Here is a 26,238-nt window from a genome sequence, read left to right on the forward strand (position 1 = left end):
GGTAAATGGTAAGAGAGGACCGGGAAGAAGACGCATTTCCTGGCTTCAAAATTTACGAAAGTGGTATAACACGACTACCACTGAACTGTTCCGCGCTGCAATAAACAAAGTAAAGATAGCCGTGATGATCGCCAACATCCGGAACATATAGGCACTTTAAGAAGAAGAATGAATTTGGTAACCCTATTGCTCTGCTTTCCTTTATTAATCTTTTGTCTATCTCTTTTTTTTCTTTTCCCTTGTTCGATATGGTTACTCCTAAGTATTTAAATTTTGACACTTTTTCAAAACTATAGACAGTCTTTACTTTTATTTTGATATATTTGTTATTATTTATTATGTCTCCTTTCATTTTCATATATTGCGTTTTTGTTTGGTTTATTATTAATCCGTATCTTTTAGCTTCTTCTTCAAATTTCTGGAAAACTTTTTCTAAATATTTTTTTGTCCTCACTAGTATCACCACATCATCCACGTTCGCTATGAACTGTTACCTGCTACTGAAAATAGTCCTATTTGTGCTCATATTTGATTTTCTTACGACTTGTTCTAATACTAGGTTGAATAAACCTAGTATTAGAACCCATGTTTTAAACCTTTATTTACTGTGAACTGTCTTGAAAAAGCTTTCTCTTATTGTTACCCTATTTATTGTGTTCCTAAGCGTCTATCTTACTAGCCTTATAAGCTTTTCTGGTATTTTTAATGTTCTCGTATCCTCATATAGCATCGTTCGATTTAGCGAGTCATATGCTTGTTTAAAATCGATAAATGGCATATGTAATCCTAAGTTTCGTTCGTAGCTTTTATTTTGTAATAATAATAACACACTTTTTTGATTAGTAGTTGTTCTTTTAAAACCTCCCTCGTATTTTCCAATCACTTTGTTGTCTAATTTTATTAATCTTTTCCTAATAATTTGTGCAAGTATTTTATAGACTACTTCTAATAGTGCTATACCTCTATAGTTTTCGTACTCCATTTTTTATCATTTTTTATAGATAGGACAACTAAAATATTAACTATTTAATAAGAATATAAGGAACGAAGAGACTATATTATAAAATAAATTTAAATCCTGCATTATTGTAACACGCTATTACTTATTAAATTCTTATTAGTCTAACACCAGTATCATTTTTAATAAAGTTTTTCCCTTTTTTATTTTAAAGGCTGTATAATTTTATCCCGTTGCTTTAACGAACCTGCCATTTGTGCCCATTATTATGTTTCCCCCGATAAATTGATGCTTAAGGGGAACATGGCAACACAAAGTGTACTAATAAACCCGAGATGCGACAAATGTCACCGTTTAAAATGTTCGTCTTCGATTTTTTCGTCCATTTAATAATGTGATATACATGACGTTGAATATGGCAGAAATTTTTAAAGTTTACTATTGATAAAATTGATTTGCTTATTAGTAAAGGTCGGATTATAAGCATGACAGAAATGTTAGAATAAGCACAAAATTTTGTTAAAATGATCAAAAAAAAAACAAAAAAGTTGCTACTGCTTATAAATAAACATCGATATTAATCTAAATAAAACACATTTACATATTAATAAAATATGTTTTGATTTGGTAAAAATGTCACCTTTTTCCTCGTTTTCCATCTTGTTAAAATGGGCAGCGGAGATAACGGTGTATTAAGCAACTTTTATCGGTTTGAACTTGAGCAGGCGCTTTCAAAAATATGTTTTAAATACCACGTCCACTAAACGATACATAAATAACACCACTTTATTTTTTTTTATTTGTAGACTACTTTTACCATGTAAGGCACAGCAGATATCACAAATTATCATCATTCTGGCTTTACAACCTGTGTGGGTCTTAGCCTCCTCACGAATTTCCTCCCAGTCGTCCCTATCTATCGCCTTCCTCCGGCAAGCACGTATTCTCATATTTCTCATGTCTTCATCGATGTTGTCAAGGAACCTTGTTCTGCATCTTCCTCTTCATCTCTGACCAATGGGTCTATCAAGGAGTATTTTTCTAGCTGGGTCATTTTGTTCCATCTGCATTACATGCTTTATCGTCCTCAGACGTCCTATCTTAATATGTTTTACGATATCTGGTTCTTGGTTTATTCTATAAAGTTCGAAGTTGTATCACTGCTTCATAAATTCGCCTTAATACTTTTCTTTCGAAACATCCTAACATGTTTTTATTACTTTTTGTTAGACTCCAGGTCTCTGAACCATATGTTAGAACTGGGCGTTATATTATTTTGTAAAGTTTTATTTTTGTATTTTTCAATATAATTGTGGATTCAAGGAGAAGATTGAGTCCAAAATAGCATGTGTTGGCCGAGAAAATTTTGCAATTTATCTCTGCGGTAGTATTATTTTCAGTGGTCGTAGGAGTTGTGGATGCGAGCTTATTTTCATGTACTTCGTTTTGTTGGTGTTAATTGTTAAATATATTTTTGTAGCTGATTCTTTTATTGCTACATATGTATTATTATGTTTTCTCAACAATATTGATATCATTAGCATATGCAAGGATTTGCACCGATTTATTATATATTGAAGCAATGGTTGTGATTTTTTACACATGTATTACTTTTACCAAAACCAGATTATACAGTATACAGGAAAGAGGGTCTATCTGGTGCAACCTGTTATTTATTTGAAAAGGTTTAGACAGTTCCGCTGAATTCGTACTCTACATTTAACTTTTTCAAAAGTTAGTGTTGTTAAATTTACCAATTTATTTGGTATTCGTAGCTCTTTCATTGCTTTGAACATTTCTCTTCTATTTACAGAGTCGTAGGCTGCTTTGTAGTATATAAATATGTGATGAGGATCCATGCCATAATTCAGTGTTTTTTCTAAAATTGGTTTTAGGGTTGCAATCTGATGAATTTACGATTTGCCACCTCTGAAACCAACCTGGTATTTTCCTACTATCCGTTCTGCATATGGTGCCAAACGGTGACATAGTACTATGTAAAATATTTTATACGCTGCATTTAGAAGCGTAATCGCTCTAAATTCAAAGATCTCTCCTTTTTTTGTGTCTATATACCTTTTATAAGCTGCTGTAATCCCAATATGATATCGTGGCCAGATATCATAAAGAAAAGAACAAATTTTTAATCAGAAACAATTTGAGACAGAAAAAAATTACTTAGGGCCGATTGTTGGAACGCTAAACAAAACTTGATTGTAATCAAAGATTTAATTAAAATCAAATACGTCACATTTTGAGGTTAGGTTGACTGATTTATGTTATTCAATTTTATTATTTTGCGTTTTAATTTAAAATAAGCTATAATGAAACTCTTTCTGAGGTTAATTTCATGTTTTATTTACAAATCAATAATAATAATAAGCAATTTTTAATAATTTTGACAGCTTCTGTGACGCATTTGATTGTAATTAAATATTTGATTACAATCAAGTTTTGATTAGCGTTCGAACAATCGGCCCTTAATATATTCCTCTATTTCTTTTGTTACACAGTTAAAGTTGATCTTTACTAATTCCAACAATAAAACACTGAAAACTTATCTTTTCAAAACTTCTACAAAAATTATTTTAATTTTTATTTCTCATCTCTACAGCTGTTTCGGCAAAGTACATTTTTCAAGTAGTGATCTATTTTTGGTATGCGTTTACACTTTATAGTTTATAACTAAATAAGTTGAGTAGGAGAAACTGTTTGTTTTAAGTTGATCATTCAAAATTGAGCCTGTATTTTTTAATTTGCTAATTTCCATTTAATATAATAAAGATAGCTTAAGGCCTTTATTTTTAATATAAAGAATTTGAAATTCGTCATTAAAAGAAAAAGTATGATCTAGAAGTTTAGAATGTGAAGTATGTACGTAGAATCTGTTTTTCTATTATGGAAGGCCCGTTTATGTTCTGCTATACGTTTGATAAAAGTTTTACCAGTTTGACCGATATAAGTTTTTGAGCAATCGCCCAATGGGAGGCGGTTTGTATACACCAATGTATAAATACTTTTTATTTTTTAAGCAGGTGTTATTCCTTTCTTTTTCACGTGTTTGGTAATACATAAATAGCAGTACAGGACTTATAATCCTCTAAGCCCATTGCTATCAGATATTTTTGTGGATCATCTAGAGACAAGGATTTCAAAGCATCCCGTATTCAAACTGTTTTTATATTGGTGGAGATATGATATAGTGGTATGTTTAACAAGAACTAACATTAAATGTGGAGATTTGCAAAAACTCACATCGGTCAAACTGATAGAACTTTTAACAAACCTATAGCATAACATAAAAGGGTTTTCAATAATGGAAAAAAAGATTCAACGTACGCACTTAACCCTTTAGAGCATAATCATTCTTTTAATTACAAATTTCAAATTCTTTAGATTCAAAATAAAGGCCTTTAGCTATCTTTATTGGAATCTATGGAAATTAACAAATTAAAAATAATTTTGGACATAATTTTGAATAAACAACTTGAAATAAACAGTTCTTTCCTTCTCAACTTATTCAGTTAAAGACTATTAAGGGTAAACGTCAAGCAAAAATAAATTACTTGAGAAAGGCACTCTGCAGAAATAGCTATAGTGATAAAAAATAAAAATAAAATAAATTTTTTGTGTCAAAGATTTTAGTCTTGTTTGTTAGATAAAATAAATTTCCATCGAGTAACGGTCGAATCCATCAGTTTTTTACTAATTGATAAAAATCTGTCAAAAATGGCCTTAATTTTATATCCTTATGTAACTTATCAACAAAAACAATACTAGGTATATTTTCTAGAGAAATCTGTTGTTACATCTAGCATGATGTAAAAGTAGTATTTGTTCTTGCAAAGTGTTTCTAATAGATTACCAGATTACAGATTAACTCTGTACATACGACTTCCTCATAATTTTTTCGTAATATACTTTCTTTGAGTACGTTTTGTTAAGGTTTCGATGAGGTATATTTACTTTCTTTTTTTTGACGTGACAACGTCTTAAATTAGGTTGTGGCTCGGAGTCACTCATGAAAAAGTGTAACGCCCGCTCACGTCTGTTACGATGAGTCACCGAACGAGAGAGAGGCCCGCCGGACCGGCGAATGCCTTGCGTCTCTCTCCCACTCAGCACTAGAGAATTAGGCGCGTTGAATCGGTGCGTGCTTGTGTCTCTGTCTTTCTCGAGCGTTCTTGGCGTTGGAAAACCGAGAAAGCGTCATAATACACACAAAGTTCACACGTGTGGTTAAAGTATCGTCAGCTGTGTCTGTAGTGAAAATGTGGAGTGCTTAGATTCGTCATTTACAACAACTACAACAATAAAGGTAAATAATTGTACACTAATATTTCATTATCGTAAACTATGATTGATTGATTAATTGTTAGATTCACACAAAAGTTGAGAAACTGAGTTTATAGGTTATGTCATACTATTGACAAATGTTGATAGTGTTAAGTAAATTATTAGTTTAAATCACTCTGCAATCAATCGTAATTCAGTCTATTGAGAAGAAACAGCGCGTTTCAACTGCAAACAACTATTGTGCAATTTAATAATATTCATATCAATAAATATTCTACCGAGAAAAAGACGTTGTCACGTAAAATCTTCGCCCGTAAAACCGACTTTACAGGCAACCGATTTTTTCATAGTTTTAAATGGAATTTCTGTCATTATCGTGGCTTTTCGTCTTTCGGCTTTATCATCTTTGCATAATTTTATTTGCTCTGCTAATTGTATTTAAGTTACCTAATATCTAAGGCATCTTACATCTAAGGTATGATTTTAATAATCTTTAGTTTATTTGGCAGTGTCTTAGTTGTACATCTGCCAAAGTATTTTGATATTAAGCTCAAACGGTTAATAATTTTTTTATCAATTCTGTAAGTGTAATAATGTGTTTGAATGAATTTGCGGCGCTTTAAGGTGCTTTGCGAATGTCATGATGTTTTCCTTCTATGTAAGTAATGCAAGTAATCTACCATGATTATTAAACACATCATCCGATTAGTTATTTGTTAATTACTACTACTTTAGTTTTCTGAGTTGAGATTGTCATTTTCAATTGTTTTTCTCTTATGTTAACCTTCCACTACACGCACGCGGACTGACAGTCTGCGTTTGATTGAAATATAGAATTTCTCGCATACCTCTCACCATTTTCTATAGCCGCTTTGTATATCTTCATCTACTCAGCCTACTCGGCTACTTCATTTTAGTCTAGAATGAGAAGTTACTAGGTTAACTTGGAGTAGATTTAGTTAGTAGTTAACTTAGACTATAATGGAGTATTTAATTAGCAAAAGGTAAGATCATAATTTTGTTCAACTTATATTATTACTGTTAGTGTGTAAGTATGTATTCCCATATAATATTCATGTGCAAATCAATATTTTTTCTGCACAATTCTACAATCAAAATAATTTTTTTATAAAAATAAATAATTGGAATGCAACGCAATTTTTGACTAAGTTTTTTTTTCCAGGTGGTGTGTTACGAAGCAGAGCAGAATCACTTTCAAAAATTAATGGAAGAAGCATTATTAGATGACGAGGAAAAATAATAGAAAGGTTCTTTTCTTGGCGATGATGGATGACGATCACCAAGAAGAAGATTAAAACTTATCGAAACTACATTGAAAGATTTAATTAAAATCTGGAAATACTTTTTTAATACAGGTATGTTAGAAATTATTGTCTTCTTCTTCTTTTTATTTTTATGTAGACATGACTCTGTCTATTTTTAATGTGCCTCCAATAAGTTGTCGTTCTATCGTTTACGTGGTCTTTCTTCTAATCTTCTTCCTATTGGAGAAGCGTCTCTTGCCATCTTTACTACACTATTTGTTGTCATTCTGCTTATATGATCGTTTAGAAATTATTGTCGAATGTACAAATTAGCATATTGCTTCATGTTTGAAAAAGTATTCGGGACTTACTTAAATATCTTATTTTTAGTATTCAAAAATATGACCTTATTCCGAATTCTACCAAAACTGTACTGACCGCCCAGAAATTATGAAATGCGAGGTAGAACACTCTATAAATAATGCTAAAACTATAAAAGCTTGTGGTCCAGATAATTCACCAACTGAGTTGCTGAAACTAATAGAGGATGATAACATAAAAGTAGTGGTAGGATCTTTTAATTCAATATATAACACCGGAGTGATTCCCACAGATTGGCTCAAATCCATCTTTGTCGCAATACCGAAAAAACAATGCAAGAAAATGCTCAGAATATCGATTAATTATTAGCCTAATGAGCCACACTCTTAAAACTTTCCTAAGAATACTTCACAACAGAATTAGACGCAAATGCGAAGAAGATCTCGAAGATACCCAATTTGGTTTTAGAAATGCTATGGGAACTAGGGAGGCACTTTTTGCGCTTAACATCCTATTACAAAAATGCCGTGATCAAAGAAAATATGTATTTGCATGTTTCGTGGACTTCGAAAAGGCATTCGATAAAGTACAGCATATAAAATTTATGCAAGTACAAAAAAATAGCGGAATAGATGACAAGGATATTTGTGTCATTAAAAATTGGTACTGGAATCATGTAAACTGCTATCGTAAAAATTGGAGATAACTACACCGATGAAATCTCCATACAACGAGGAGTCAGACAAGGTTGCATTTTGTCGCCAATATTGTTCAATGTTTACTCGGACCAGTTATTTAAAAAGGCACTTGAGGGACAACCATATGGAATAAAAATCGACGGGGAACTACTTAATGTGATTAGATATGCAGACGATACAGTAATTCTGTCAGATAATATTGAAGGTCTCCAAATTCTGCTTGATCGTATTCGCTAGGTAGGAGAGGAAATGGGCATTAAAATAAACTCAAACAAAACCAAATTTGTAGTCTTTAGTTGTGACCCACATCCCGATGCAAAGATTCAATTAAACGGAGTCCAAGTTGAAAAAGTTTACAAAATGACATATTTGGGAACATATCCAGACATAGAAATAAAACGTAGAATAGCAGTGACTAAAACTACTTTTATGAAAATGAAGTAATTTCTTTGCAATAATCATCTCAGTTTAGAACTAAGACAAAGAATGTCGATAATATCGATCATCAACAAAATTGAAGCATTGAAAATGTGGGTTCATAGACGAATGCTAAAGATACCTTGGACAGCAAGAAAACTAATGAAGAAGTACTAAGGAGCGTCAAAAAATATAGAGAACTGCTAAAGATTGTTAAACATCGAAAATCGAAAAATGTCTTATCTGGGACATAATAGTAAGGGAAAGTCGATATATAATTATACAACTGATCCTCAAAGGCAAAGTAGAGGTGTAGGAAGAAAACAAGTTTCTTGGTTAAAAAACATTCATAAATGGACACAAATATCAAATGCAGGACAATAATTCAATATTCCAGAAGAACGAAAAGCCTTCGCAATGGTGATCGCGAACGTCGGATAATTCTGATATGGCACGGAAAGAAAAAGAAGATCTTTAATTCATTATCTTTTAAAGTATCACACCCAATTTGGTCGAGTCACTAGTTGTCAAAACACAACAAGTTTTATAAAAACTATTTATCACTTTAGATAAAGTTTTACGACTATCAGATTTCTTGAGGAAATGTAACCGTCTTTTCTGTGTAAATTTTAAGATGACACTTTAAGCTTAACTTATTGCGATGTGTGGTGATCCTAGTAACAAAGGAACTTACTTAGTTGACTTTCGTACATAGATATTTCTACCGTATGGATAGGGAACTCCTAAACGTCGTCTCGCTAACATCCCAAAAAGCTAAGATCTCACCAGCATACAAGTGTGTGTCGAGCCAACCTTAAGTTTCCGAGCGGTGCAACAGCCCCAGATGCCACTGTTTATCAGTCTAGATATCGGTCAAATTTAAAAACGGTAAGTGAATCTCATATGAAATTGACAATAAGTTATTAAATTTGCCAATTGCTATTTAAATTAGAATTATCTTCATTATATCCTCATTTACGCATATTGGATTTTTTCTTTATTTTAAATTAAATATTAAACCAGTCACCTTAATAGGTCTTGCAAAAACTGCAGCCAATTATTCTCGTGAAAGGAAAACATCGCCTACGGAGATGTGCAATCTTCAAGCACTATTTGGATCTTTGTACTTACTAACGTTGTACTTTGTACTAACGAAACTTAATTAAGACGAGATACAATACCCAAGGAACATTGCAATGCAATTGTGCCCTCCAAATTTAAAATCTGGCAGGACCCTGGGCTACTTGGCCTTTCGGCATACGCCCATAACGAAACCTCTGCCCTACGAGTCCGACACCAAAGTGAAGGTGCCACTCCACGTATACCAGAAAGGTTTCGTGGGGCTGCCACGCCACGTATACCAAAAACGTCTCGTGGGGCTCCACCTTCCCCGTAGTATTTGTGTTGTGAGTACCTTGCCTACCCGTTATTCCCACACCACGGGCGGATAGGTTCGGCAGGCGGAGGAATTTCCACCTCACGCGTAGACAGGTCGCCACCGAGGATCTCTCCTCTACCACTCTTGGATCTCCTGGTGGGTACGTGCCGGGGCACCCACACCACGCCTGACCAAGCTCAGGAGAGGTATGTACTGGCCCAGCTCGTTCAACCTCACCAGGCTCTTTTGGAATGAGAGTAGAGTGGTCCCATGAGAGTCTCGTCTCGGATACTAGGAATGTAGACCGGTGACCGTGTCGCCGAAGCGACCGTGTGCGTTTCTACCAACCCGACACCTCAAGCGACGGCTTTCCACCTCCCGATTCCTACCCATTAGTCGCCTCTTACGACAGGCAGGGCTTTCTGACCCCGGCTGTATTCTTATCTCCGCGAGCCGGACGGAGAATATCCAAGGAACAGGGGTGGAGTTATTTTGACTTGTAATGTCTCTAAATAAGTTTTAATTTCTTTTACGGCACTTAAGATATAAGAATTCTAAAACTCGCGAAGAAGCTAAACAAGTTAGCACCCATAAGGAAAATATTTGATGCCTTCGTTACCAACTGCAAAACTCCTTACAGTCCTTTACATTTGATAACTGTGAATGAGAAACTGGCAGCGTTTTAAGGGCATTGCCCATTTAAGCAATATATTCCAAATAAATACAATAAATATGGGATTAAAATTTGCCCCGTAGTTGATACCAAGTGTTATTTTACTTCAATGTTTTAAGTCTATGTGGTGCAGCAATATGATAGGCTTTATGTTGTAAGCAACTCTCCCAATTCGCTAGTCTTGAGATTATGTGAACCCATATAAAGATCAGAAAGGAATATTACTACCGACAACTGGTTCACAAGTATGAACATGTTCTAGTCGTGGTACGCAAAAAAACTAACGTTAGTTGGTACAATTCGTAACAATAAAACAGAATTATCATCTGAATTTGTCAACCCCCCAAAGTCACGGTTAATCAACAGTAGTTTATTAGATTTTCGACAAAATGCTACTCTTGTGTTCTACAAAGACAAGCAAAATATTTTAATTGTGCCTTTTAGTGTATAGCTTTCAAGCGATAAAAAAATTTTTAGCTTTATAATAATATGTTTATTATCTTCCAGATTTATTTATTTTGTTTCAGCACGAACATGTGATTGGGTATGCCTATTGAATTTGAATTTTTCCCTTATATGTGTCATAAAAATCTCGTTTTTTATTAATAAATAACACCAAGTCACAACAATATCACTTGTAAAATAGAACATATGTCAAGCTTCAAACGAAAAACAAACAAAAAATAACGTTTGCGGCATGATAATAATTGCGTTTTGTATGAAACTGCTTTATTGTTTCAACAACAATTAAAATTGTTTAGTGAAATCTGATTTTCTGTTCAATAATACAATTATCACGATTGCATCTGTTGCTTTCGGTTGGCGTGTATTAGGGCCATGTCAACTGAATTTTATAGCAAAACCCACATCGATTTGGTTACATCAATATTCCCTTTGGTGTTTTTATAATTTGCGTGACTCGACTAATAGATGTCTATAGTGTATGTACAAGCAAACAAAACCGAAAAAATGGGAGAATATGTAATATATATATATATATATATATATATATATATATATATATATATATATATATATATATATATATGTATATATATATATATATATATATATATATATATATACATTAAATATATATATATATACACTACATTACTAAATTAATTTACACTTAATTGTTTAAAATATCTTTCGTGGTTAACTTGACAATGTCCTAAACGATGGCGGAATGCGTCTGTTACATTTCTACATGTTTTTCATCGATATTATATGGATTCATTGATAATTCTTTACCTTATTTCATCAACACTTGCTAAAATCAAAAGGAGAAAGAGGAGGTCATTTAATTCTACCTAATCTACAAATCCTTCATGTTAACATGGGATTAAGACACACATAATTGTAATTAAAATTACATTTAACTTTACTTTGAGGTTTAGATAAAGTTTGACGTTTCGATTTTGATTTCTACGGAGTGGAAATTCCGGAGATAAAAGCAAAGTAAGATTTATTTATTGTTGCCTTTAAAAATAGACCCCTACCAAGTGTTACCATAGTTAAATATACCATTAAACATTTTTAAATTTCGGGATGTGTAAACAGTTGTAACAAGTGTCATGAAGGTAATGAACCACGTATTAGACCTGTCGATGAGGAGCGTCAAAACAGGGATATTGATATTTGTGCTTTTGTAGAAGCTAGTGAACCATGCAATAGTGTATAAATTGGTAGGGAAGCTAACGTGAATGCTCGAACTGTCCAGCGAGTTCTCAAAAGGAATGGGTATCACTGTTTTAAGATACAACCAACACAAGAACTGTTTCCGGAAGATAAGTTTCCGGGAGATGGGACTCTCAAAGAAAACATTTATAGGCATCAGTTTGAAAGGGCCAAAAACCTAGCCAAATTAAGAGCCAAAATACTTCATTTCTCTGCAAGCATTACACCAACCCTACTCCAAGATATGAGGAGAAATCTGTATGACAGATTTGGTTACTGTTTAGCACAAGGAGGTGGAACATTTGAGCCCTTAATTCATTAATATGCTTTCCTAATTTTTATTTTTTGCTAGGTACATTTTACGAATTTTATAGGTTCTTAATTAGGTAGTATTTTTTATGTTTAAGTTTGGAAGAATTTTATTGTTTTTTTTATTTAAATGTACAAACGATTCTTTTTCTGTTTTTTTTTTCTTCTTTCTTGTCTTATTGTTATAAGCTTTGTCCATAAACTTTGTACAGTTTTCAGTGACAATAAAGCATAATATTACTTATTTACTTACTTATCTATTTGTATTGCTATTAAGGCTAAAAATAACCCAAACATTAGTTTTAGAGCATTATAATAAATACACTCTAGAGATGGGATTGCAATAAATCTTAATTCCTATGGTCAACAAAACAATGTCGTTATCTGTATATAGAACTACCTTCTTTGAAATTTTTACGTTATTTAGGATTATCAGAAAACAATAGTATCCGTTTACAAATGGTAAAAAATGCGATTCTTTAAAAAACTGTTAAAAAAACTGTTCGAAAAAATTAAGTCCTTTAATATACCGTATGCTAATTTTTTTTTTCGTCGTTTATTTCAATTTTGACAATAAATTGAAATTCATAAAATTATCAAAAATCATTTAGTTCTAAACAAAGTAAATTAATTAAAAATTATAAAGCGTACTTTTGGTTCTTTTTAACCTATAAAATAAAATTTATCTTTTGCGGTTTTGTAAATTATTTCATCACAAAGTTGACATTATAAAAATAAAAATAAGACCTTGCGAGTTAAAATCGGTCTACTGGTCTCAGAGATCTTCAAATGTAGGGATAAAGGGCACAAGCTCAATTTCTAGGCGGCAAATTAAATGTGCGGGCCAAGAAATTCGATGAATAGACATTGTTTTAAACATGTAGACGGTTTCAGGAAGAAAAGAAGCATCCATAACCATATTTTTACACTCAAGCAGCTAATACAAAATTCACGAAATACAAGCACGGAACTATACCAAGCCTTCATAGACCTCGAAAAAGCATTTGATAGAACCCCGCGAACCGAAATAGACAAAAGCCTAGAGAGAACAGAGAAGTAGACAGCAAACTTAGAAAAGCTATTATAAGCCTTACAAGAACACAAGAAACAGAATAAGAACAGATAATGGAATCAGACGAGTTTAGAGTTAATGATGGCTTACGACAGGGAGGTGTACTAGGCCCCATCCTGTTCAATATTGTACTAGATGATGTAATAAAGGAAACTAGAGAAGAAACATCAAGAATATTTGTTGGACATAGAAACCTGGAAATGATACAGAAAGCGGAGTGCGCATTTGCAGATGACCTCGTCGTATTTGAAAGAAACGAGGACGCACTTAAGAAAAACCTCCAAATATGGAGAGATAAACTTGAAAAACATAATCTGAGAATCAATGAAAGTAAAACCAAGGTCATGGTATGTGGGAAAACAGACCAACACACAAACATTAAAATCAATAACGATACTTTAGAACAAGTCGAAACCTTCAAATACCTGGGAGTGCAACTAGAGAGTAGGAGTACACAAGAAGCAGAGATAAACAATCGAATAGCAAACGCTTCCCGGATATACCACGCAATTAAGAGCACACTCCTATCGAAAAAAGAAGTATCCCAAAAAGTCAAGATAGCTATCTACAACATAGTTTTTGTACCTATCTTAACATGTGGATGTGGAAGCTGAACGCTCACCACCAGACTACAAAATAAACTGCAAAGTATTGCAATAAAGTATCTAAGAAGACCACTAGGGGTGACCAGAATGGACAGGATACGGAACGAGGAAATAATAGAACGCATTAAAGTCTAATCAATAGAGAAAAAAATCGAAGAAGCCCAACTGAGATGGAACGGCCACATGATAAGGGTGGATAAAGAAAGACTAGTGAAACAAGAGTGGGAAGCGAGAAAAATCTTCAAAAGACCGAGAAGCAGACCCATGAAGACCTGGGACGATGGAATTGCCGCCATCGTAGACAAGAGAGGAGTCACCAAAGAGCAAGCGAAGAAATTGGCAAGCAACAAGAAGAATTGGAGGAAGTTTGTATACGAAACCTAAAAAGAGACTTTACACCCAACACCTTAGGGTAGAAGGGTTATTGATTATATATATATATATATATATATATATATATATATATATATATATATATATATATATATATATATATACATATGTACAGCTACCTTCATCTAAGTTTTCAAATGAAAAAAAATATTATATGCGATATTCGAAAAACTGGGTATTTTTAAAAGGATTTATCTGTACTGTGGAAATGGCTTCTTTGAGATGTTTGTAAAAATCCTTTAACTTTCCTGTTTTTACAATTTTTTTGTTTGTATGGTTAAATTTGTTAAATTTTAACAATTAATTAAAAATCATAAAAAGGTTTCTGTTCATTCTTCATGACCTATAAAATAAAGTTTATGTCTAGCGGTAGTGCAAATTATTTCATCGATGATTTAACATAAAAAATGACATATTGTTAGTTAAAATCGATCGACTGGGCTCAGAAATATAACTCTTCAAATATAGGGTACAAATAAATTTTTTTTAATGGACTCTGTCCACGTTCCTGGGGCATGTTTAAGGCCCAGCGGAACCTAGAGAGCATAACAAATAGCTATAGGCTACTTTTTTAAGGTACAATAATATACTATAATTTGGTAAAAATCCTCAGTCCCCCCTACAATCTTCTTCTTCTACTTCACAAACCCGATTTACAACCTTCTTCTTTTAGGTGCCGTGCACCTATAGTGAGTTGGTGAATTATCTTAAGGCCAGACGTCTGTCTTTTGCCAAAAGATCGCCAGTGTTATTTATGCCTGTCTAGTTCTTTATGTTCCGTAGCCACGACATTTGTTTGCGACCTACTCCTCTCTTGCCTTCAATCTTTCCCTGAATGATTAGTTGAGGGATGACGTATTTTTTTTCTCTCCGAATATGGCCGAAGTATCCAATTTTTCGTACCTTGATCAAATTAAGTAGTTCTCTATCAGTATTTGCCTTTCTTAAGACTTCCTCGTTTCTCACTCTATCTGTCCATTGTATGCGGAACATTTTTTGCAACGTCCACATTTCGAAGGCCTCCGACTTATTAATGGAAGGTACTCTTAACGTCCATGTTTGCATGCCGTATAAAAAAATGGACCATACATAGCATTTAACTATCCTGTAGAGGAGATTGAAGGAACGATTGCGGTTACATAGTAGCGGTTTAAATTTGATACCCCCTACAATAGTGGTCCAAAAATAAAAATACTGCTTATATATATATATATATATATATATATATATATATATATATATATATATATATATATATATATATACTCGATGCGCGAGACTACGTTTTATACCTTCGGTATTAACTTATTCATTTTTGAAATACAAATAAAACGCTTGAACAGGTCGATTTCAAATACTCGTAGGGTGTTATGACAATAAACTTCCGTTTCTTGCATGATGTATCTTCACGTGACAGTCATAACTTCGATTTTTTTTTAATAAAAAGTAGATCACGCAATACCTTATTTACAAGCTTTTGAAATACTCATTTCTAAATTGTATAACACTTTGATTTAAAAAAAGGTATGTTCGTTGTACGGTGCCTGAAAATTATGTGTATTTTATCAGATGTTAAAAATAAACATTACTTATAACTTCAGTGGTAACAAAATAATTTTGTGGCCACTTTTAAAAGAACTTTGTTTATTGTGAAACTAAAAACGTATAATCTGATAAATAAATAAAATGGAAAGTATAACGAAGATAACCGATTCTTGGAAAGTTGTAAGGACTATTCAGTAAACTAGGTGTATTGTAAACATGTTGATAAATTTAAGTGAGTGAACAGATTGGAACAAAACAAAGAAAAAGAGGCTTTGTCCCAAGGTGTAAGATTGTTATTATGCTGTATTCTACTTTAAATAAAACTTTTGACTTGGATAAGTTAGATTTTATACAGCTAGTTAAGACTTTTAAAAAACATATCTATTTTTTAATACCAATATATAGCAACTGTAACTAATTAATTTCCAACTAAACCTCACATCCTTACTTAACATCTAGACCTCTTGATGATACCATATTGTTACTGTAATATTGTTGGTATATGTAGGTAAAAAGTAGACGAGGTGCATAATACGGTTCATACCGCTTACTAGTTCAGGTACAATTCAGATGTGGGATTAGCCAAAAGACCAAAGAGGATCAAGAAAGAAAGGAAACTCTAGATATGAAAAAACCGAAAAGACCCGAAACTTTAAAGAAATTTAAAAAAGAAATAAATAGGAAGCTGACTAAATATGAAGAAAATGAAGAGAGATCATTAGAAGACCAGTGAAACCTAATAAGTCGAACTACAAAAACTGCAGCAAAATCGATGATAGGAACAAAAAAAACGAAAAAATACCAATAATTTGGGAATAAGTGTAAGGCGACAACTGAAGGGCAGAAAATATATTTGACTAGACAAACTAAAGACAGAAAATGATATTCAAAACAAAAGACGAATAGCTGATAACCTATGTAGACAAAAAAAGAGAAAACACATAAACAAATAATTATTAATAAACATGTTAAATAAACTTTAGATAAGACAAAATACTAAATGCACATAAAATTATCAAACAAATAAACCAAAATAAAGGTAAAAACCAAAAACTAATCTATGCAGGAACAGAAATAGCGAAATTATTAGCAACACTAAAGAAATTAAAGAAATTTAAAATAACATGTTTTAAAAAACTTTTGACCGAAAACAATCACAAGGATGATGCAGAATACACCAAATATGAGCTATTGGAAGGGGCAGAAAATGAAGAGAATGAAAGCAAAACCGCCAACAATAGAAGAGGTTAAAAGGGCAATTAAACTGTGGAAAAATAACAAAGGATGTGATGAAATAACCTCAGAATTGTTCAAGTTATTTTATTTAAAATAACAAAAATGATATAAATGAGGTCATACATAGAATATAGGGACAAGAGAAAATGCCAAAGAGTGGAATAAGAGTACCATCTGCCCAATGCATAAAAAGGGCAATAAGCTCCCCTATCAAAACTGTAGGGGAATCTCCTTACTATGTTATGGATATAAAATATTAGCCAGTATACTAAAGCATACGAAACAACCCCCCACAGATAAAATCATCGGAGAACATCAAACAGGATTTAGGTAGGAGGATGAACCATTGACCAACTGTTTACGGTTAAGAAAGACTTAACCTAACATAGATATCTATAATATCTTCGTAAATTTTAAACAGATATTTAACTCAATAAACAGCTCTCTGTAACCATATCAGATACAGTGGCACAGGTACAGATACAGCATGAGATAATAGTCTCATTTTAAATGACACAAGGATTAAAACAAGGTGATGGCCTAGCACCAACTATTTAATTTAGCACTGGAATACGTAGTAAGAAAGACATCAGAAGGTATAAACAACAAACTTACCAATAAATTAATCTAAATCGATCGGAGAGCAAATTGATACCCACCTACCTGATAGTTAATACCTTAGAAAAAATAGATAACTTTATGTATTTAGGAGTCAACATGACAAAGAATAGCATTGATGATGCACAACTTAGCAGAAGAATTATCCTAGCCAATACGGCATACGTTGCTATTTAAATTACTAGACGTACATCAAATAACTAAGATACGAATCTACAAGGCCATAATTCGACTCATAGTGTGCTATGGATGTGAAACTTGAGTATTGACTCAAAAATCTGTAAACCGGATAGAATTCTTTGGAAGAAAGGTACTGAGACGAATACTACCAGACCATATCAATGAGAATAGATCATGAATGTAGAGAAAAAAATCTATAAGGAGACCGAGAAAACGATGGGACGATGATGTGGATGCTGACGCTATAAATCTCAGTGGCAGTCGATCGTGGAGAAAAATGGCTACAGACTGTAACAGATGGATAAGTTTGATGAGGGAAGCCAGCAATTGAATTGGGCTGTAGAGTGATAAGATCGATGGATCTGCAGGTATCTTTTAATATGAAATCCAATAATATTAAACAATATATTCATATACCCATTTTTAAGTTGTTGAATTTTTGACTTGCTTTGTAAAATAAGTTAAACATTTTTAAAGTACTTAGTAAAAAAACATTTTACTTAAATTGTAAATTTTTATTGTAATAATAATTTATACTTACAGCTGGAAGAGCAAAGAAGGAAATGGCGAACACGCTGAAACAAGACGCAACGATTTTTCCCATCCAAGTCCGAGGAACAGTATCACCGTACCCGATCGTCGTCACTGTTATCACTCCCCACCAGAGGGCATCTGCGTAACTGGAAAACGTTCCTGTATTTTTACCTTCCTCTTCATCTTCAACAGCGTCCTTTTCCGCCAAATATACAAAGTAACTGCTAAAGATTAGGCCCAAGAATCCAATGTATAACGTTGTAATAAGTTCCTGAAAAAAATATTTGTAGGTATATTAAATAAAACTACTTATAGCGTTTTTAAGGTAAACAGTGACTTCGCCAATTTTAAGGTTTAATTTTTTTTTGTATATTTCTGAACGCTCATTCGCCAAAACTGTTACCTTAAATGTTCACCATAAAAATGTGCTTTCCAAAATTACATTCTTCCAAATTATTAATATACAAGAATGTTAAGTATGTCATAATAACATTTTTATAATCTATTGAAAAGTTACATTAAGATTACATTTTAAACAGGACGCAATTTTATTTTTTTAATATGTGGGTGTGGTTAATATTCGCTTAAGTTCATAATTGGTGGGGTCGCCACCCTTGTTATCCAGGCGCCAACTTGGAAAAAGGGGGTCAAAGGGTTTTCGCGCTGTTTTAACTTTATTTTTATTACTTTTTATCGTAAAATTTAAAATAAATATGTTATCAACAAAAATAACTAAAATTTTTTAAACAAATTTTCTTTTAGTCATATAACTTCTTGTCCAGTCATTTTACAATAAAAAGACAGAGCAACATTACAGAGGAATTTCAACCTATGGTTTTCACTACAAATGTGTTTAATTTCATTAATTTATCTAGGTTTTACAGTACTCTGAAGTTAACTGGGTTCTTGAATACTCTATAAGAATACCATAAAAACAAACCATTGGGCTTAGTTTTTTATTACATATTTTTTGTCCATAGAATTATTATTTTGTTAATATTCCTATGGTATTACTAATTTAATATCGACCTTTTTCATCGACCACTTATGCGGTATAGTCTGGAGGCGCATTTTTTAAGTGTTATCCCCATTAATCCTAATTCACTACAGGCAAGATAATATTGAGCATAATTATACAGGGTGAGTTATAACTATTGGGACATAGACTAAGGAGAGGTTATTTAGACCAAAATATGGCTATTGGGCCAAATATGCCTTTATAAAATGTTGCTGAGAAAAAAGATACAGGGAGTTAAAGTTAATTTTTGTTTTTCGTTTTTTGCTAATAGTTTCCCTGTATATTTATCAATTGCTATCAAAATTGGCACAGAGGCATAATCTTAGACAAGAAATGGTATTTTATTTTCAATTTTACGTTTTGTCATAGAGGGCGCCACGTGGATCATTCCTAATGATCAAATTGAGTCTAAACTTTTTCTGATGAAACTTTTTAGTAATTTTTATTAGAAAATATGACGTAAACATCATTTTTACGTAAAATTAGTACTCTTGTTTAAACATGATAATTTCAACCGTTTTCGATAAAATCGCAGTCGAACTGCTTAGAATCTTAAAAAAGGATTTCAAATATTATTTCATTTATGAAAAGTATGCTTTGGACTATCAGATAATTTTTGTTGGTAAATGTCATTTGTTCAGAGTAAATTATTTTTGATGTGACAGTGTAGTGTAATGTTGCATTTTTTAAAAGTAATCATTACTTTTTTTGATTGAAATGCCTCGTCACAGTCATTTTACTAATGAAGAAATGCGAGATATGATTTGCGTATACGCACAAGATAATTTTTGCGGTCGCTCGGCAGCCAGATGGTATGGAATGTTATACGCAAACAGAAGGCAACTAAATCACAAAACTTTTGCTGATGTTTATTCAGAATACGTTGGCAAAACTGTAACCGTCGTGGAAGATCTGTTGGAAGTAAATTTTGAACAGGAGTGAAGTGATAAGGATGGTGGTTCTCTTTTTTTGGAATTCTAACAATAGACGACTGACTTACTCCTGTTGCTGCTGATAGATGTTGTGAACTTATTTCAGGATTTTCATCTACTCGATCCAAAAGTTCATCTTCTTGATTAGGTGTGATTTGTTTCGGTCGACCACCCCGATTTTTAGTGTGAAATGACCCAGAATGAACATTCCATACCTTTTAGCTGCCAAGCGACCGCAAAAATTTTCTTTTCATACCAAGCATACTTTTCATAAATGAAATAATATTTAAAATTTTTTTTAAGACTCTAAGCAGTTCTACTGCGTTTTTATCGAAAACGGTTGAAATTATTATGTTTAAACAAGAGTACCAATTTTACGTAAAAATGATGTTTACGTCATATTTTCTAATAAAAATTACTAAAAAGTTTCATCAGAAAAAGTTTAGACTCAATTTCATCATTAGGAATGATCCACGTGGCGCCCTCTATGACAAAACGTAAAATTGAAAATAAAATACCATTTCTTGTCTAAGATTATGCCTCTGTGCCAATTTTGATAGCAATTTATAAATATACAGGGAAACTATTAGCAAAAAACGAAAAACAAAAATTAACTTTAACACCCTGTATCTTTTTTCTCAGCAAATAACCTGTCCCTAGTCTATGTCCCAATAGTTATGACTCACCCTGTATATTTAAAAAGTAGTGTTCCGGCTATTGTTTTCTAATTTTCTTTGATGGTCTAGGCTGCAGTTCAGGAACTTTAGTATCGAAGGTGATTGTTTGTGAAAGACTGGAAGTTAGAATTGGCGTTCTTATTGTGGATAATTTTAAATTCTTCGAATTTTTCGATTATTTTTGATACTTCCATGATGTCACTGCAGGTTTCACCAGAACAACTACGGCATACTGCAGAGCATTAGAGGCCTTCTTGACGGCAACCACACATACTTTCGTCGTTTATTTGCATCTGCAAAAAATTGCAGTAATTCTTTTCTTTAAGATTTTTTAATATTTCATTTAACATTCGATGAACTTGTTGTGTAGTGGGGTGATTTTCCCAAAAACTAAACTGATGTTTTGGTAGCAATGTTAGGAATTTATGATCTGCGTATATCCTTTGTAGCAGCAATCTTTCAAAAACTTTGCTTATGGTTGGAAGTAGACTGATGGATCGATAAGATGTTATTTCATTGGGCTCTTTTCCTGGTTTGAGGATTACAATGATTTCAGCAAATTTCCATATTTTTGGAAAGTTTTATAAGCTTAGAATGCGGTTAAATATGTTACTGTTACTAAAATTGTTAGCAAAGTAATGGTTTCGCAAGAAAATTGTTTTAGTCCTGGTGCCGAGATCAAATCCTAACCTGAGGCCTTTCGTGAGCTGAGTTTGTTTATTTATTTTTTGAATTCTATAGGAGTAAAATTGGGAGGGAAATTTGACATGCTGCGCTAATTAGTTCTTCCACTTTTTTATCAGGGTCTGCTGGCTCTGTTTGAAATACGTTTGTAAGATATTTAGCGAAGCCGTCCGCTTTTTCTTTGTTGGAACAGGCCCATTAGCCATTTGGTTTACGTCTAGGAGGGCTAGTTGTCTATGGTTTCTTAAGCTTCTAAGTCGCCTTCCATAACGTCTGGCCATTTACTTTAAGGTTTGTAATGTAATGTTCGAAGGTTTCGTTATTTGCGGCTATGATGGCTACTTCAAGTTGTCTACGTAGTCTATTGAATAAATGTAGATCTATGTTGTTTCTAGATCTTTGTCAGGTTCGCTTGCACGACGTTTTTCAGCAATGAGTTGTCAAATGTGCAGGGAAACATTTGTGGTATGTATTGGCTTGTATTCAGTTCGCGGTGTAGACTGCCACGCTGCTTTATGCATAAGTGTGGTGAAGTATTGAGCTCCTGTATCTATGTCATGTGTTCATTTGATTCGCAGATTAAGATTGGTGTTTTCTTCTAGGTAGGTTTGAAAATCTTCCCAGTTTGTCTTTTTTGACGTTAGTCGAGGAGGTGGTGGGTTGTTTATAAATATGGTACTCAAGCTCATAGTAATAAGTAATTTTTACTACGCGGTCATCAAAATAAAGGAATTTTTATTGTTAGTCGTCTTCTTATTTACAGATTCTCATTATTACATGTTCCTGCTCAATTTTCTCTTTTTTCCTGAGGCATCCTAAGCCGTACCTTCCTCGAGAGTAGTATTTTATTGCTATTTTTGTAATGTGATTTTCACTCATTCTATTTACAGGGAAGTACCAGTTACGGCAATAATGGCTTTTTCGTTAATTGAGAATTTCTTTTCTGATTTGTGTTTCTTATCTGATCCAATTTTAAACGTCCCTTAATGCTTCTTAGAAAAGTTCGTTTTCTACTACCTGGATTCGTGACGTAAAACCATACAGGAGTGTTGGTACTTTTATTGTCTGATTAAATTTTAATGAGTATTTTTTCTGCTTTTATTAACTAACGTTTTTCTTACTGTCAAGCATATTATATTGAATGTTGGTAGCTTATTTTATATGTCATGCTTAAATCCGTATGACATTTCACATTCTAATCATTTAGATTTTAGATCTAACAGTTGTTTCCTTGCCATTGAAAACATTACTTACTTACTTACTAGCCAACGCCCACCCTTGGCATGTTAGCCATTTGGTGGCGCGCTGACCAGTATAGAGTACCCATTGTAGAGTAATCAGCCACCCTTTTTCAATCAAGTTCGATAGTTGGACGCGGCAAGATATTGTTTTGGCACAGTCGGTGTATCGATTTGTCGACAGGGCGAGGATTGCGGCTTGGCAGTCGATGAAGAAGGCAACTTTTTGGGGGTGTTGGAAATTCTCAAGATTTTTTGCAGCTTCGTGTATAGCAGCAATTTCGCCGTCATATTTGTTGAGAGGGGCACCCACAGCTATAGAGCCTTTGAAGAACGTTGAGACATATCCTGCTCCTGTTCTTCCCGAGTCCGGCATTGAGGATCCATCGCAGTAGATGTGGAGCCACTCATGTGCTGGGTACTTGGTGTGTATGTGTGTATGTGGTGTGTGTGTCTCTAGGGCGGCTTTCCTTAGGGCAATGTCTGACGATAAGTGTTTCGGATCGTTATGGTTTTCAAGCAGTAATTCTGTGTTTGGTAGACAGCGGGCCAATGTGGTTTGCGCTGGGAAGGGGGCGGCTTCCGACAGGATAATGTGGTATTTTTCCATGATTTGGTTTGCTACTGTAAGCGGAGTGGTTTGTATTTTAAGACGTGAGGCTGCTTGTCTATATTCGTCCCATTTTTGTGGAAGTATTCGTCTTTGCCTTTCCCAGAAGATTAACGCGTGTTGCTCTCTGCGGCATTGTATTGGTTCAATACCGGTCTGGGCTTCCATTGATGTAATCGGTGTTGATTTTGGGAGCACCGGTGATGACGCGAAGGGCAGTGTTCTGGGCGACTTCAAGCTTGGAGGTGGTGTTTGTACTCGCAGTTATTGTAGCTTCACTTTCATATTCTAATATAAGCCGGACATAGGTTTTGTATGTTGCTATCAGGACATCTTGCGTGGCGCCCCACTTTGTTGCTGTGAGACGTTTGAGCAGTCGACATCTCTTTGTGGCTTTCTCTGCAATGTCGTCGATTTGAGGTTTTCACGTCAGTTTCTTATCTATGTACACCCCCAAGTATTTTGTTACGTCCTGTCTTTCCAGATCAACTCCTTTATACGTCAGCTTAACAGCAGTCTGTTTTGTTGAAAGGCTAAGTACTTGATATACGGTTTTGGTTGTACTGACTGTTAGGCAGTTTTTATCCGCCCATTTTTCTAGATTTTTCAGAGCCTGGTTAATTTCTCCCTCGAGCGCTCTCAGACTGTTACTTGATGCCCATATTAGGAGGTCATCAGCATACAGGAGAGCTTCCACATCAGGTGTCTTTCTAATCATTTCGAGCACATCGTTTATCATTAAGTTGAACAATTGACAGCTGATGACAGCTCCTTGTGGCAGCCCTTGTCTTTGTAGTCTGAATTTGGAACAGTGGTTGTGAAATTTAACTCTCTGATACCTTTCCCCAAGAAAGGATTTTATCCAATTGAATAGTTTGCCGTCAACTCCGGACTTCGCTATCTTGTGTAACAGCAAACCTCTCCATACTGTGTCGTATGCAGCTTTGAGGTCTACTAGCACTGCTACTGTTGACATCTTACGGTGGATGAAAACATGGCTTAATGTCTTTTATTTTGGTTTTGAAAATTTTATATTTGTTTTTTTTTGCATCAAGGTATAAAAGCTGTCTGAATTTTTGTAGGTTATCTTTAGTTGTTGCAAGAACTACTCAATCGTCAGCGATTATGAGGGTGTTAATTAAGGTTCTTTGATGAAGACGTCTTCTTCTTCTTCTTCTAATGGCGCTACAACCCTTTGTGAGTCTTGGCCTGCTTAACAATGTTCTTCCATTCTGCCCTGTCGGATACTTTCCTTCGCCACTGCCTGATGTTCATGGATTTAAGATCCCTCTCTACGTCGTCTATCCATCTTTTACGGGGCCTTCCTCTTGTTCTGTTTCCTTGGGGCTTCCATCTTTGGCCTACTTTTACAGCTCGATTATCTGGCATTCTTTCTAGGTGACCAAGCCAGTTTAGTCTTTGTGACTTTACAAATCTGACAATATCTGCGCTCTGCATTAGTTCATCCAGCTCGTGATTCATTTTAATTCTCCACGAACCATCGCTGCATTGGGTTGGTCCAAATATCTTCCTTAGTATTTTGCGCTCAAATATTCTCAGTTGATTTTCATCAGTGGTTGAGAGGGTCCACGTTTCACATCCATATGTGACCACTGGTCTAATTACTGTTTTGGAGATTCTCAGCTTAGACTCACGATTCAGTAACTTACTTTTCATTAAGTCTTTATATGCATAAAAGCACTTATTACCGCTAAGAATCCGTGCTTGTATTTCTTGACTGATGTTGTTGTTGTCATTTATTATTGAGCCTAGGTAGGGAAAAGTGGAGGCATATTTGTAGGTATGGTTGTCTACCTTCAGATTCTCATGTTCATTCGATTTTGTGCACTCCATATATTTTGTTTTGCTTTCATTTATATATAGACCGAACGTAGCTTCTCGTTTCAGTTCTATAACTTTTTCGCTTAATACACTTTTGTTGCGGCTTATTATGGCAACATCATCCGCATATGCGCATATTTGCATAGATCTTGTATTAATACTGCCGTTTATATCCAGTTTTCTAACAACAGCTTCTAAAGTTAGATTAAAAAGTATTGTTGATAAGGCATCTCCTTGTCTAACTCCATTTTCAATATCAAAGGCCTGCGTCATATCTCCATCTATTCTCACCATAGCTTTGGAACCCTTCAGAGTCATTCGTATAAGTTTAACCAACTTATTGGGTATCCCTAACATAGATAGTTGCTTTAACATCTTTTGTCGATCTACTCCATCAAACGCCTGTTTGAAATCGATATACAAGTTTTAAATAGGTATGTTATATTCAACACATTTTTCATGTATACCTCTTAACATATGTATTTGGTCAATAGTTGACCTCTTTGGTCTAAAGCCACATTGGTATTCACCAATAATCTCCTCCGAAAACGATTCCAGGCGGCTATATATAATTCCTGATAATATCTTGTAGATGACATTTAAAACTGTTATGCTCCTATAATTTTTGCAGAGTCGTTTGTCTCCCCCTTTGTACATAGGAAGTATGATTCCCACTTTCCAATCTTCTGGGATGACTTCTAGTGTCCATATGCGGTCGATTAGTTTATGGATACGCCTCCATAGCGCATGTCCACCATTCTTTATCAGTTCTGCAGTTATTCCATCTGTGCCAGGTGCTTTGTTATTTTTTAGATGTTTTATGACGTTTATCGTTTCTTCCAATGTTGGTTGCTCAACTAGTTGTTCTGCTGTGTGGTGAATTATCTCTTCATCTTCGTTTTGTTCTTTTTCTGGGTTTAACAGCTCTTGAAAATGCTCCTTCCACCTTTTCATTATTTCCTCTTTCTCGCTGATAATTGCCCCATTTTTGTCCTTGCAAACTGTTGATCTTGTTATGTATCCTTGGGTGCATTGCTTGATTTCCTTGTAAAATTTTCT

General features: G+C 34.0%; 1 protein-coding gene across 1 annotated transcript in view; it reads right to left on the bottom strand.

The window, feature by feature from the left end:
• KCNQ (KCNQ potassium channel) overlaps positions 1–26,238 on the bottom strand; it is a 186,896-nt gene that overhangs the window by 110,732 nt on the left and 49,926 nt on the right. Inside the window, exon 4 of the mRNA XM_072528607.1 lies at positions 18,186–18,449. Within this exon, the coding sequence (XP_072384708.1) occupies positions 18,186–18,449 (264 nt within the window). The remainder of the gene's footprint in view (positions 1–18,185; positions 18,450–26,238) is intronic.

The sequence above is a fragment of the Diabrotica undecimpunctata genome, chromosome 4, assembly GCF_040954645.1.
Source record: "Diabrotica undecimpunctata isolate CICGRU chromosome 4, icDiaUnde3, whole genome shotgun sequence".
Taxonomy (NCBI): domain Eukaryota; kingdom Metazoa; phylum Arthropoda; class Insecta; order Coleoptera; family Chrysomelidae; genus Diabrotica; species Diabrotica undecimpunctata.